General features: G+C 46.2%; 1 protein-coding gene across 2 annotated transcripts in view; it reads right to left on the reverse strand.

Annotated features, from left to right (window-relative positions):
• The window catches only part of LOC147606683 (uncharacterized), a 66927-nt gene that overhangs the window by 32348 nt on the left and 20912 nt on the right, over window positions 1-13667 (reverse strand). Inside the window, exons 1-3 of one of the 2 annotated variants that reach the window (XM_086792278.1) lie at window positions 8159-8217; window positions 1598-2202; window positions 1003-1243 (exon numbers count right to left, since the gene is read on the reverse strand). In XM_086792278.1, the coding sequence (XP_086648404.1) occupies window positions 1003-1243; window positions 1598-2082 (726 nt within the window). In that variant the 5' untranslated portion in view covers window positions 2083-2202; window positions 8159-8217. Of the gene's footprint in view, window positions 1-1002; window positions 1244-1597; window positions 2203-8158; window positions 8218-13667 lie in introns of those variants that run through there. The other variant, XM_086792279.1, reaches the window with a different exon arrangement.

Raw genomic sequence — 13667 nt, forward strand, 5'->3', positions numbered from 1 at the left:
TGAAGACAGCTCCTCAATCGGAGATGTGTAGCTCTCAAAGCTACTGAGAGGGTGTTGTACCTAAACCAAGAAGGGGAAAGAGATGATAGTGCTCTTACCCGTGTAGTACCGCTTCCTTCTTTGCTTGTTCTTGCCTCTTGCTTGCCTCCTTAGCTCTCACATGAACCAGGCTCTGATACCATAAAGAGAATGTGGAGGAGAGGGAGAGCTTCAAACCCTAACACACACACACACAAGAGAGAGCAAGACACAAGAGAGAGATGGATAGCTGAATTTTCTTCTATCTTCTTCTTCTCTACTCAACCAACATAACATAAAGATAAGAGTACACATTATTTAGGTTAGTACTCAACTACTACAACATACAAATACAAGGGTCGGTCCATAATGTGAACCCGACTAAATGAGCTGGCGCTATAACTATGCCAGTCTCTAGTAATCCAAAATGGCTGTCACACAGCCTGTCATCCCACTGGCCGCATATCACCCATAATCTCACCAACCATGCCACTGGTGTAGATGCGGAAGCTATCACCCAGACGGATCATCAATGTCCGCCGTAGCATTAGTTGAGCTCGATATCTCAACAGAAACAAGATGAGGAGAAAAGAGGGAGAGGAGGAGAGACAAAGTGAGAGTGATGGAAGGGGAGGGAAAAAGAAAGCTCAATTCCAAGGTACATTCGCTGGGTCAACATTTCATAGCTTTACTCTATGAAAGCCCTACCCACCAAACCAAAAAAAGGCATTAATCCGAGAACTGCATAATGTGTTTCAACAGATGTATTACAAATATGCTACCTTAAAAAGGGCAATAGATAAACTTAATCTGAACAAGGAAACAACTGCCTATCGCCTACACGCACTGAAATCTTCCCTCTTGACCTCTGAAAAATAGGTTGAGCATCCTGCATAGAGCTGTTTCTAACACCATCCTCAAAATAGAGCTTATTAAATGCCAAAACCTCATCTTTGTGATTTTGAATGGGTTGAAGAATCTGACCTGCATGCTGGTACCCAAGGTCTGACTTTGGAATGCATCAGAACATATAATTGTTGGAAACTGGAACCCCGTCTTTGGTTCCACAACCACCTTGTCAAGATTATCTTTCAGTTTAGGACTGTTTGTGTGGACTTGAGAAGTGGCAACGTCGCTCACCGCTACATCCTGTCCAATAAGAACATCTTTATCCGATGCTTCATCTTCAATTGCATCAATCTGAGATGGAAGCAACTTGGAGGGCCTATCATTCACAAACAACGGTACTGTCACACGGTCATCATTGAATTGGACAATTTCATTACCACAATACCTTTCTCCCAAATCAAAATACTGCAAATTGGCAATTTTCAAAAGCTTACCAACCTTCAAATGTGCATGTCCACACATATGTGCACATGCACATGCCCACACACAACACCCCCCCCCCAAACACACATACAGATTGAAAAGTGAAAATCTAAGAAAATTTTCAAGAACCTTGAAATCTACTTCTCCAAATCTGCATTCTAGAGTTGACAAGCATAAGGCAGCGCTATCGATAGATTCAAAAAACTTGTAAAAACCCTGATAAGTTTTACATAGCAAAACTACTTACAGTTTTTCGAGTGGGGGCATAATTACAGCACTCAATGCCAAGACTGCAGGAAAGCAGAGCTGATTTGCTTTGGTGAAAAACTGTCCAAAGATCAGAGATAAGATATGTGTATAAGCAAGCGAAAGTGGCACCTCTATACTTCCGTAAACACCCGCATGGCCAGAAATGTGACAACTGATGTTTTGATGTGATCTCTTCTTCCCAAACGTCTTCTTTCTCCCATGAACTTCACCAAGATCTAGCCATGGCAATACCACAATAGCAGCCTGCAGAACCGCTGTCCATGCACCTCCAACATCTGTACTCTTTGGTACAGGAATATAACTAAAGCTAAAGGTGTGTACTAATTTGGACAATTGACTACTCTGCAAATGATAGCTGGGATAGTTGTTGGAGTTGGCATTGATATAGCCATGAGAAGAGGAAATCAAAAAGGACGGCCAAAACTCAAACAGCCAACTTGGTAACAACCACTTGGCCTGCATCTTCCTCTCATGAACTTCACCACGGGACCACTTCCTATCTTTTTCTGACCTTGCAGGATTTCTGAATAGCAGCGCAAATCACCATGGACTCTGCTCTGTTATCCAAAACACTCTCTTCACCTGTAAAAAACTGGCATTGTAAGCTGTGATAATGCAAACATTTTGTACTGACAAAAGACTTGCAGACTTCCCATGATTCATTCCAAAGAAACTTCCTGCTTAAAAGCAACCCCTGTTTACATATAGTCTGGCAAAATCACTAATTTGTATAGACATGGAGCCATAAGTCATGTCCATGGCTTGTGTCTGTGAGAATGGACCATAACGACGTAATCGTCTATGTTGTGTATCATCTGCATGTCTTGTGTATGAGAAGATGTACGAGGAGTCTAATGAGTAATCTCAAAAATTTGGTGTCATGATTGAGGGGGAACGATTTGTGCTAGGAGCGTTCTCAAAACCATAATTATCTCACAAAACACTGCCTCTCTCTACATTGATGAGATCTGACTTTATTAACAGACTAGGTGGCACAGGTTCCTCCCTAGGACACACCTCGATCCCTCTCCTATTGTATGCAGATGACGTAGTGCTCATTTCAGATTTAGCTGAAGGATTACAAAGGCACTTAGATGCATTACAACCTTGGGAAAACCGAGAGTTGTGATCTTTAACACACATTCAATAGCATCTAGATATTGTCCTACATGGGAGACCCTGTGGATATTGTTACATCATATATTACTGGAGAGGCACCTTCTCTAAGCCGATTTGCACCATGCATCCTGCAGCCCAAGCCAGATTGACAAGAGGCTATTCAGCTCTAGCCATCCTCAAGAGACACTGCTTTCAAACAAACTTTTAGGAACCTAGCACTAAGGGTGTAACATGACTACTATGCATAAGTGTAATTAATCATGATTGGTGCTAAGCAGCAAAGATTAATGCTAATCACATGTGCAATGATGACACGGAGAAGTAGAGGGAGGGAGAAGAGAAAGACTCTTTACTGAACCTACTCATGTACTCACTCTAAAAGAATGAGTGTAATTACAATGAATCCCAAAGATCCAAATCACATCTGAGCCTTGAATGATGTGCATGAATGTTATGTCCCGGGTTGTGTGCACATAACGTGGCTAGTGTTAGAGGTCGGCCGGACAATCCTTATAGCAGTGTAAACTGATCAAGTGGCTATAAAGTTGGGATTATGGCTCATTTGTGAGTAGCTCCACTTGTGGAGCTCTACCTTGGGACTCGGGCATCCCAAGGGTCCCAGCTAGTGGTTAGCCCATTGGTGATGAGCAGTGCCAATGACAGCAGAGGTGGCTGGGCATGCGTGGTATGGGATGCACATGCTTTGTGGGCACATGCTTGCTAGGGTTGTGCTGGTGTCTAGCTTGGTGGATGGCTTACCACCGCGTGTGGTGTGGAGCCTAAGGTTGGGAGGCGAGTACGAGCCAAACCCTTATATTTTTCCTTTGTTGTTTTGTGATCTTATGATGATATGCAGCAATTCCGAGTAATGGACAAGCTTCTAGGATGGTAAAGAGTGAGAGTCAGTCTTGGGCAAGCACACAAATAAGTGGAACCTTATATTGGTGTGTTTCATTTCGTATCAGAGCCCAATTATTGTTTGAATTATTTCTATGTTTGTGTGTTAAATGGTAGAGGATGTAGTTGTATGTATAATGTAAGAGAAATGGTTATCCTTTCAATAGAAAAGTTAATCGATTGAGTAACCAATTTGATGAGGAGAGAAAGGAGTTTTCATTTTGTTTTATTTGCTTAGCCAGCGGGAAGATTGGGCATAGTTTGGCCTTCGCGGTTATCACGCATTTAAGCTTTATTTTATTTGCCTATTTCTTTGTTGGTAGCGAGACCAGAGCCTTACTTTTGTTTGGCTGAAGGGCATTGGAAGGCACTTATTTTAAATACTTTTATTATTTATGTGAGACACCTTCTATTGATAGAGTGCATGTGTGGACTTAAAACCGATAATCACATAAGCTTTTATTCGTGGGCGTTTGACAGTAATGATTTAACCTTTGTAAACTGCCAACTTCATGATGTTTTTGTTGACTTGATGCTAAGGGTTGCCAGCAGCAGCGATGATCCGTTGTCAGTTATCATCGACTTGAGCATCAACGCCAATAACCAGAGTCTCACCTTGTTGACCATTGCCTTGCTGTCAACCATAGTCTTGGTGTCGTTCTTAGCACTCATCGACCATCGTTAGCAGGTTATGCGCCATGTGTTAACTATTGTATGATGTGGAAACCTTGGTGCTCGACGTCTGCCAGCCGAGTGTCAACTAATCTTCACGGTGAGAGCCAATATTGCCACGATCAACCACCTAGATAACCCATGTGTACACGTGTTTTTTTTCCAGGAAAATGGTCCTTCTATTAGTTATTGAAAACGCCAAACATGGCTACAAACTCCAAAGTGATGTCCACATGTCTAAGTCCGTTGATGATGGGACCTGTCCGAACTGTCCTCCGCTCGAAAAGTCTTGGGGCACTGGCTTGGACGGCGAGTAATCACAATCCCTCTTGGTACACAGCCTTCCGAGGAAAGCTCCAATCCTGTCCTTCATGAAGGACCACTCCTTCCTCGCTCTGCCGTAGGCATAGTGGGTCCAGCTGTCGCAATGGAGGTAGCTGTAAGACGGTGGTAAAGGTATCGCCTAGGAAACAAGGAGGTAAATGCAGAGGAGTACCTCCATACTGGAGGCCTTGATCTCTCCATCCTGATCCTTCTGACAGGACCAGCCAAGCTCTGTACGCACCAAGGGCCAAAAATGTGTGAGAATGTCGGTGAGGCGCAGGTCGTTCAGATGGTGAGAAAACTCGACCACCTGGCCGTGAATGGACGACGAAACGGACTCCTCGCTTTCACTCCTGATCCCGGAGCGAAAGGAAAAGATCACTATGCAGCTCGTTGGAGTGGCCAGCCGGGAGTGGTGGGAAATAACACAAGACACTCACTCGTCTTCTTAGAGAGGAATCGGAAAAAGCCGTAATCAACTTGCTATCCCAAGATCCGGGGAGAGGGGGGGGAGAGGGTCCTCCAGGGATCTTCGGGGGAAGGGCTGAGGCAGCGATAGTCATCCACAGGGGCTCTGAAAAATGGTGAATCAAACGACGCACCGAGCCCGAAGAAGGCCTCTCAGCAGCAGCAGGGGCAACAGGAGGGGGGGGGTGTGGACGGCAGCAGGAAAGCTCAAGAGAGGTAGGACGAGGCAAGGGGGGAGAAAGGGAGACAAGGGGGGGGGGGGGGGGGGGGGGGGGGGGGGGGGGGCGGGGGGCGGACGGCGGCAGGAAAGCTCAAGAGAGGTAGGACGAGGCGAGGGGGGAGAAGAAGAAGAAGAAGAATGTATTATCGTCCTCTAGGAGCCGATAAACGGCCCATGGGACCTCCACGAAATTATTACAAAGCTGTAAGAAACAAAAAAACAAAGCCTCCTCCCTTCATTGGAGGGAAATACAAAGCCTTCTCCCTTCATGGGAGTGATATGGAGCTTGTCGTATGGTCGCATTGTGCTGTAAGGTAGCCATGATGTTTAAGAATCTTGGTGATATAAATGCCTATAGCAGCAAGCTTGGCATGTGTGAGCAGATCCACCAAGTCATGATATCCTTCTAGAATGGCACCAAAGTCCTTTCTTATGTGGTCATATTGTGGGCATGTTAAAAGGACATGTTCCTCCGTCTCCACTGCTCCCAAAGTGCATACTTTGCATAGTCTTTTTCTCTTTTGGGATATTGCTCCATGCTCCTTTTTCAATCTCGAGTGTGTGTGACCTAGTCCAGATAAGTGCAAGACCTCTCCTTGCATGGGCGGGAATAGGCATGCTTATGTATTTCTCAGCATTGTCTTCTTCACTTGAGTATGTGACCCAATAGTTTGGGTTGATGTGTGAGCCATAATATTCAAATTTAGCCCTTTTTTCCGATGATTGCCATTTATAGTGGAGTGCTTCCAATAGTGCTTGATGAAATGCCTTCTCATCTACTTCATCTGATGCTGCATTTAGATAGGAGTCTACCTCCCATCTTTGAAACCAGCCGTTGATATCATGCATCCATCCTGAAGATAGCATCTTGCTTTTGTTTGTTTTCTGAGGTCTTTTACTTGCTAGCAAAGCTTTCTTCGGTAGTCTCCCCATCTGCATGGACTTGACCTTCTTTATGTACTTGAAAACCCTTTGGAGTGCTCGAAGCTCGATGGGTCTACTGCCTGTTTCAAGCATTAATATAGAGTAAGGTGTAGTGGTTTTGACTCCTAGGTGTCTTCTGAGGAACGCCTTTTGCATCTTCTCAATGTCATTCCATGTTGATGGTGAGATAGGGGCAGGGGGAGGGGGGGAGCATCCTGAGGAAACATGGAGGGTGGGGAGAGGGGAGCAGGGGAAATAGAGGGAGGCTGAGGGTGAGGGGGAGGGGGTGCAGGAGGGACCAAGGGAAAAGCCTATTGCTTAGGAAGAGGATCTACCCAGAGAGGAGAGGCTTCCGGCATGAGCTCGTGCCTGGGAACCTGCCTCCAGAAGGTGGCAGGGGGGGCAGGTGGGCCCTCTCCAATGGGGTCCAGCTGAAATAAATGCTCAAAACGGTTTCTCTGAGCGAACCATAGGCTCTTGGGGCCCCTCTAGAGGACGGGCATGGTGAAGCTCTTCTGTACGCGGTGGTGGCCGGTGCCGGTGCCGCTTGCGGCCAACGGTCTGCCACTCTCCCTTGCTCGTGGCAGGGGGAGAGGGGTTCTGATGATGTGGGAATTGTTGTCACGATGAGCCCTCTCCTCTGTTAGGAGGAGAAGGGATGCCGCTGGGAGGGGGAGGATTTGTAGCCGGGGGTCTACGAGACTGCCTTTCGGGGCAGGCGTGCGCGAGGTGTCCCATCTGGCGACAGATGAAACACTAGCCCAGAAGACCAGAATACTCAACCCTCTGAAGAATGGGGTCCCCCCCGGAGGCTCGGTAGAGATAAGACATGAGGAACAGACTCTGACGATGCGATACAGATGCAGAGTGAGGGAATCCCAACCGCCCGCCCAAGCATCGAGGTGGCAAGGGATTCCATCACTTTGCCGATCACCTTGTAGGGGGATGTATTCCTTTCTGAGACCAGGAAAACAGACTGTTACCAGAAAGCCTGCTACTCCTTTCAGGGGTCGGATGCAGGCTCGAAGCTGTGGTGCCACCATGCGAAAAACGCTTGGGCCACGCACAGCGCCACAGGACTCAGCTGTAAGACATGGTCTGCAGCCGCTGAGGAGTCGAGTTCAACTTCATAGCTGCAGTGACCTGGAATGTGAATGTCCGAGATCTTTCCGGGCGCACCAATGAGGCAGGCCTGGAACAAGCCTCAAAGTTGGCTGCATGCAGGGCGGTTACCTACAATCTTGCACACCAAGGTGGACGCCTCCAGAGAGACGACAGTTGAATCAAGAAGCTAGAAATCCTCTTCTGAAAATGAGGGGCTCGGCAGGGCGGTCTCAGCCGGGGATGACGGAGCGGCTGCTATAGAGTCCTTCTTGGGGAGAAGGGAGGAAACAGAGACCACTGAACCCAAAAAACGCAGAACCCTTGCTGATGCTGAAAAATCGACGGCGAGGACACGGTGGTAGAGGAAAGACTGCTGCAACCTGACGGTCTGGGAGGCAGGAGGGATGTTTTGGGGAGGGGGGGGGGGGGGGGGGGCGGGGGGCGTTGTTGAGGCATGTGCAAGGAGGAAAGGCAAGGTGGGGGGGGGGAGTGGAAGCTAGGCTAGGGCAGGGCGGAGGCCTGGCAAAGCTTCACGCAGCAGCACAGAGGGGAAAACGCAGCTTGACCCTCTCATGTTCCATCCACACGTCATGTGTACACGTGTTTAATGCTATGACATGTAAAAAATTACACCTTTTATTTTTTAGGCATTTACAACTTAACGCTATACTTTTAAAATTCCCATTTAAATAGCCTGCAAAAAGCAATCTCAATTTTGTTTAACAGAGGCCCTCTCTTTAAAACAAAAAACCATTAAAAATACTCCTCTTCTCTCAAGTTTACAAAAGCAAGGTCATCAAAAACTCTCACCCTTCCACGTATGAAACCGGAAGAGTTCCTGTCCTCCTTCAAGCTGAGACACGAAGCTTTCAAATCCCAAGTAAGAGGAGTTTTTATACTATTTTTTCTAAAAATTTGATTTTAAAAATCAACTAAATCCCAACAAATAAATACCCAACACATGAAAATACATATTTCATTGTTAAATATTAATAGTGATTAATGTGGGAATAAACAAGTGCTAGGTGGTTGAGTAAACCCTTGCCTATGTCCTATCAGAGTTTCCATACTTCTCTTAACTTCTCTATGAGAGGAGGCGGCAATCCTATATCCTTCAAGGAGTTGGTTGGATTACTTCTCCAAGGAGCAGACAAGGAAGAACAAATCCAGGGGTGATGCAAGCAAAGGAGACCTAGCCTACTTCTCCAAGGACAAAGGCAAAGTGGATTGGTGACAGGGTGACACCAGGAAGAAGAAAGAAAAGTGTCACTACTGCCACAAGCCAGGACACTACATCAGAGAGTGTCGGAAGAGGCTCACAAAGCTGAAAGCTAATGAAGACTCTGCAAATTCCGCTTCTTCTACCTCCAATGACAAAAAGCAGCAGCCAAAAGATAAAGTAAACCTAGTCCAAGATGATTGGGCTTTCTAGCCACATTGTCACTATGGAGGGGAATGTTAAATATTAATAGTGATTAATGGGGGAATAAACATGAGTAAACTAGCACTGAATGTAAGCCTTAAATAAAGCGGTTCCAACGTGTGTGAACAACCGCTAGTTTGTAGAAGTGTCTTGTGTAGGAGCAGCCTCTTAAAAGGCATATGTGGTGGCATCATATTTGGCATATGTGGTGGCATTATACTTAGAATATGTGGTGGAATCTTATTTAGCATATATGGTGGCATCACATCTAGCATATGCTTAGAATATGTAATGAGGTCTCTCCTATAAAAAGGACCTACTTGTATAATGAATTTATGCTTTCCACTACATCTTGTACTCCCACAAATCCCTTAATCTTGTGTTGATCATCTTGTCAATTATCATCTATCCCTCTTCTCCTCACTTTTGTGTGGTTGCACTCTAGGAGCCGAAAATGTGTATTTTTTAAGCGGGGGTGGAGTTCTCTAGGCTCCAAGGCCAGTGCTTCATCTGCCGACACCATACCCCTACATATTTTTTGTTGAATTGTGTGATGGAGGCAAGTGATTTGCCACTGTCACACATAATTGAATTTAATATTTTTTTGTTTATGTTTATGCAGGAAGGAATTATGCATTTTTATATGTATAAGTGTATTGTCAATATATTATTTGGTTTGTGCCATGAGAAACACATGGGACTTGGTTAATTTATTGAAAGGTCTGCCATGCTTCGAAATCTGGGAAAATTTCATGCATGAAATTTTGGAAAATTAGACAAGAAACCTAAAGCTTTGATTGATTTTCTGGGTTAAAGGAAGATAATTTACACATAATCCAAAGCCAAACATTTGAAATTCTTTGGCAGAAAATATGGAAGCTTCTCCTTGTAACCAATTTGGTCATGGACCCACTGCAATGGCACAGGACACTAGTGGTCCTCTTCCAACAGTTTCTCAGGCTACAGGCTGGCCATTAGGGCTTGGCCAGCCAACCGATAGGCCTTAGAGGCTAGCCTAGCCAGGCGGCTAGGGCTTAGGGACTGCCCAGCAGCCATGCACAGGCCTAGGTGTGGCCTGGACAGCATGCGCAAAGGGCCAGCAAAACAAAGGTGTGAAAAGCACTGCATAAAGGGGCAGACCTGGTCGTGGGGAATTTTATTAGCAGGTCCACCCCTGTATGAGCCAGCCAACCAGCACCTTTAGGGGCTATAAATAGCCAAGCATGAACATTGAATTCAGTCATAGCATCTCATGACCAAAGAAGATGCATCACTGTTTCCTTTATGCAAGGGCAAGAAGGGCATTTAGGTGCAGCTATGTGTCTAACCTGGTTCTTGACCTGCACTCTCCACCTTGGTTGAGAGCTCCCCTTGGCTGTCCTGGCCCATGGAACACAAAAGTTTCCTTTGCCAAATTTCACATTTTCTTCGACTCAGATTTCCAAGGTATTCCTTCTCCATATTTTTTGGCTCTTTGGCAGGTGACCTTCTACATTGGATCATGCACAGCCCTTCCTAATCTGGACTAGATATTGGCCTTTATGGACAATATGGCCTGCAAGAAATCAGTTGGTTTTTCATTCCATAAGGATTGCACACTATCCCTACTTTCGTCAATCCTTATGTCAGTCTTTGTTTGATTCCATCCACCTGGATCAGATTGATGATGGTCAGTTGGCTTTGTTTTTTCAATGCTTTTAGCTTCAATGACTGCTCTTTAAGAAGTTTGCCTTTTTTGAGGACTTCTTTCTTTGTATAGTGAAGCAATAGAACATAGCCTTTTACCCTTCAGTGTCATTGTTTAGTGTGTTTGAATGTCTAGAGCATTGGCTCTCTCTTCTTGCTCTAACTCTCTGGACTACACTGACGGGATGAAGATCTTTCAACCCCCATAGCCCTAAACCCTGCTAACATAGTGTGAACTGGTCAAGTGGCTATAAAGTTGGGATTATGGCTCATTTGTGTTAGTTCTAGTTGCGGAGCTCTACCTTGGGACTGGGGCATCCCAAGGGTACCAACTAGTGGTTAGCCCACTGGTGAGTAGTGTGACAGCTGAGATGGCTGGGGGTCCCTCGTATGGGGCACACATGCTTTGTGGGCACGTGCTTGCTAGGGTTGTGCCGGTGTCTAACTCGGTGGGTGGCTTACCACCGCGTGTGGTTTGAAGCCTAAGGTTGGGTGGCGAGTAGTAGCCAAACCCTTATATTTCCCCTTTGTTGTTTTGTGATCTTATGATGATATGCAGCAATTCCGAGTAGTGGACAAGCTTTTAGGATGGTAAACAACAACAATCGGTATTGGGCAAGCACACAAGTAAGTGGAACCTTGTATTGGTGTGTTTCAATGAACTAATGCTTACTACCCTTCTATGTGCATTAATGGAAAATACTAATATGGAGCTGTACTTCACCTGGTCCAAATGTTGTGGTTGCACACCCTTAGTCTTGGCTCTCTTCCCCTTGGTCTTGGCCCTACATCCCCTGTCTCTGAATGCCTATCTTTGTGTAACTACACCAGCTAGGTGTGAACATCCTTGGGCACCCTCTCGTGAACAATACGCACATCAACACTTAAAATGTAAAGCCACATTGCACAAAACAACTGAATGATCCATCACTGCACAAGATAATGTGCAAAAGAGACAAGCACCGCGCACAGTACACCACCACAGGGACCGCGAACACATACCACCACTGGGTCCGCAAACAGGCCGAAAACAACCCCCCCCCCCCCCCCCCCCCCCCCAATACTAAAGTATATTATTGGAGTATTTAATATGTACAAGGTTCCAAGGGTCTGCCTGCCAGATTATCTAATGCGATGCAAATATGAAGACAAGGTACCCAAACAAAAGTGTGTCGGAGTAGACTGTCGATGCTGGACTCGTCGAGTGAGTCAAAGTGACCTAACCACAAGCCTCATACACTTGGAGCTAAGTGAGCGTGTAGCTGTCATTCTGAGACCACGCACGAATAGACGCTCTCGTACTAGAGCCTGGCTCACTCAACTCGCAGAGACTATGATGCAAGTCTTCAGGGTATGAGTACACAAACAAGTACTCCTACAGCACCAAGTACACGAACAGGCACTCGGTAAGGAACTGGTACTCAATAGGTACACTGTTGTCATTGCTAGTACTCGAACAGGTACACGAGTAGATGAAGATGCAGTAGGTACAGCTGGTGCAGATAGTAGTACAAGTACCATTGTTGACTCCAAATGTACACAGCAAGTACACTGTAGGTCTTGGTCAAGTGCAACCATTACACAGCAGGTACATGTCAAGTACAATAGGTGCAGTCGGGTAATGCAAGTCCAGCAGGTACAGTAGGTACACAGCCGGGTTCTACAAGTACAACAGGTACAAAGTCGGAATCACTCTCTAGGCTGTCAGTCCTTCACCTCAGTAATTGGTGAAGCTTGGGTGTCTTGCCCAATCGGTGCGGTTTGGGCCACTAATCGTTGTTGGGCTCCGCGTAAGGTCTCTTCCTCTTTCGCCCTAGCAGCTTGGTGGATTAGGGCTTCTACTTCTTGCACCTCCTCTTTGGTCATGCCATCTGGTAGTAAGATTTGGGCGAGGCTTTGGTCTATAGGCATTGGGTTGCCAGTCAAGATTGGTCCCATGTGGACAAGGATTTCCACATGCATGGGGCTCGTGTGTAAGGTGGGGCACTAGGTGTAGTCTTGGTGCTATCCTCAACTCCATCCCCAAATTGATATGCTGCTTGGTTAGGTGCCTTGATGGTGGCATAGTTATGTCTCAATCAAAGTATGTTCGTGGGCTTTTGAAAAAGTTTTGCATGGAAGATTACAAGCATGAAGGTGGCATAGTTATGTCTCAATCAAAGTACGTTTGTGGGTTTTTGAAAAGGTTTTTTATGGGGGATTACAAACATATTGCCAAACCGATTGAGACAGGTATAAATCTCAATAGCTTTGATGTAGGTGAGCCTTTTAATGCTACCGTGTATAGTTAGGTTGTGGGATGCCTTATCTACTTGTATATAACACGGTCAAACATAGCTTATGATGCCAGGGAGCTGCATGTCATCTGTACCAAGGCCAAGACTCGTGTCACATACGGGAGGCTAGGCCTCATGTCACCCGTAGCGTGGCCAAGACATGGAACCCACCATTAGGGATCCCAGTTTAGGCTCCCACTAAGCCAGTTTTGTGCCCAGGAAGACCTGCTATTCACAGATTCCGGGAACGGGAGATATATCCATTGCATGATGCATATGCATGTATCTCTGCCTGCTATGCCGTTAGCCAGAGACTTCAGCCTTTCCTCCTTGACTTGATCCATGACACTCCAACACGTTTTGTTCAGGATCGGGGCATTCTCGACAACATCACCTTCTGGGAGGCGACTTCTTCAGCTAGGATGCGGCAGCAGGACCTCATAGTGCTACTCCTAGACTTTGAGAAAGCTTATGACAAGGTGGATTGGAGCTTTATGGAGGGCACAATGAGCCGGATGGGGTTCCCCGTGGAGTGGATTTGTGGGGTTTCAGGACTTTACTACTCAGCCTCTCACATAGCCAAGTTCTCATTCAGGGAGCCCGTGTCGACAAATTCCTCATTTCCCGCTCGGTATGGCAGTTCTGTCCTCTGGCATCTTTCCTTTTACTATTCGTCGTCGAGGCCATGAGCAGTTTTCTCTCAGCCCAAGAGATTGGGCTTTAGGGATTGCATCTCGACTCTCCCCCTCCGTACTCCGGAGAAGCTGCTAGACTCAAAGTATGTAGATACCAGAGCAGCTTACCTTTCAGGAGATGTGGGGAATCTCCAGAGATTTGCGGCGGCGATCAAGATCTTCTATCTTGCATCAGGATCATAGATCAACTGGCACAAGTCGTGTGGTTTTTGGGTAGGCTATGCACCCGCCCCGATTCG

The sequence above is a fragment of the Cibotium barometz genome, chromosome 57, assembly GCF_041138505.1.
Source record: "Cibotium barometz isolate CiBa-2024 chromosome 57, ASM4113850v1, whole genome shotgun sequence".
Taxonomy (NCBI): Eukaryota; Viridiplantae; Streptophyta; class Polypodiopsida; order Cyatheales; family Cibotiaceae; genus Cibotium; species Cibotium barometz.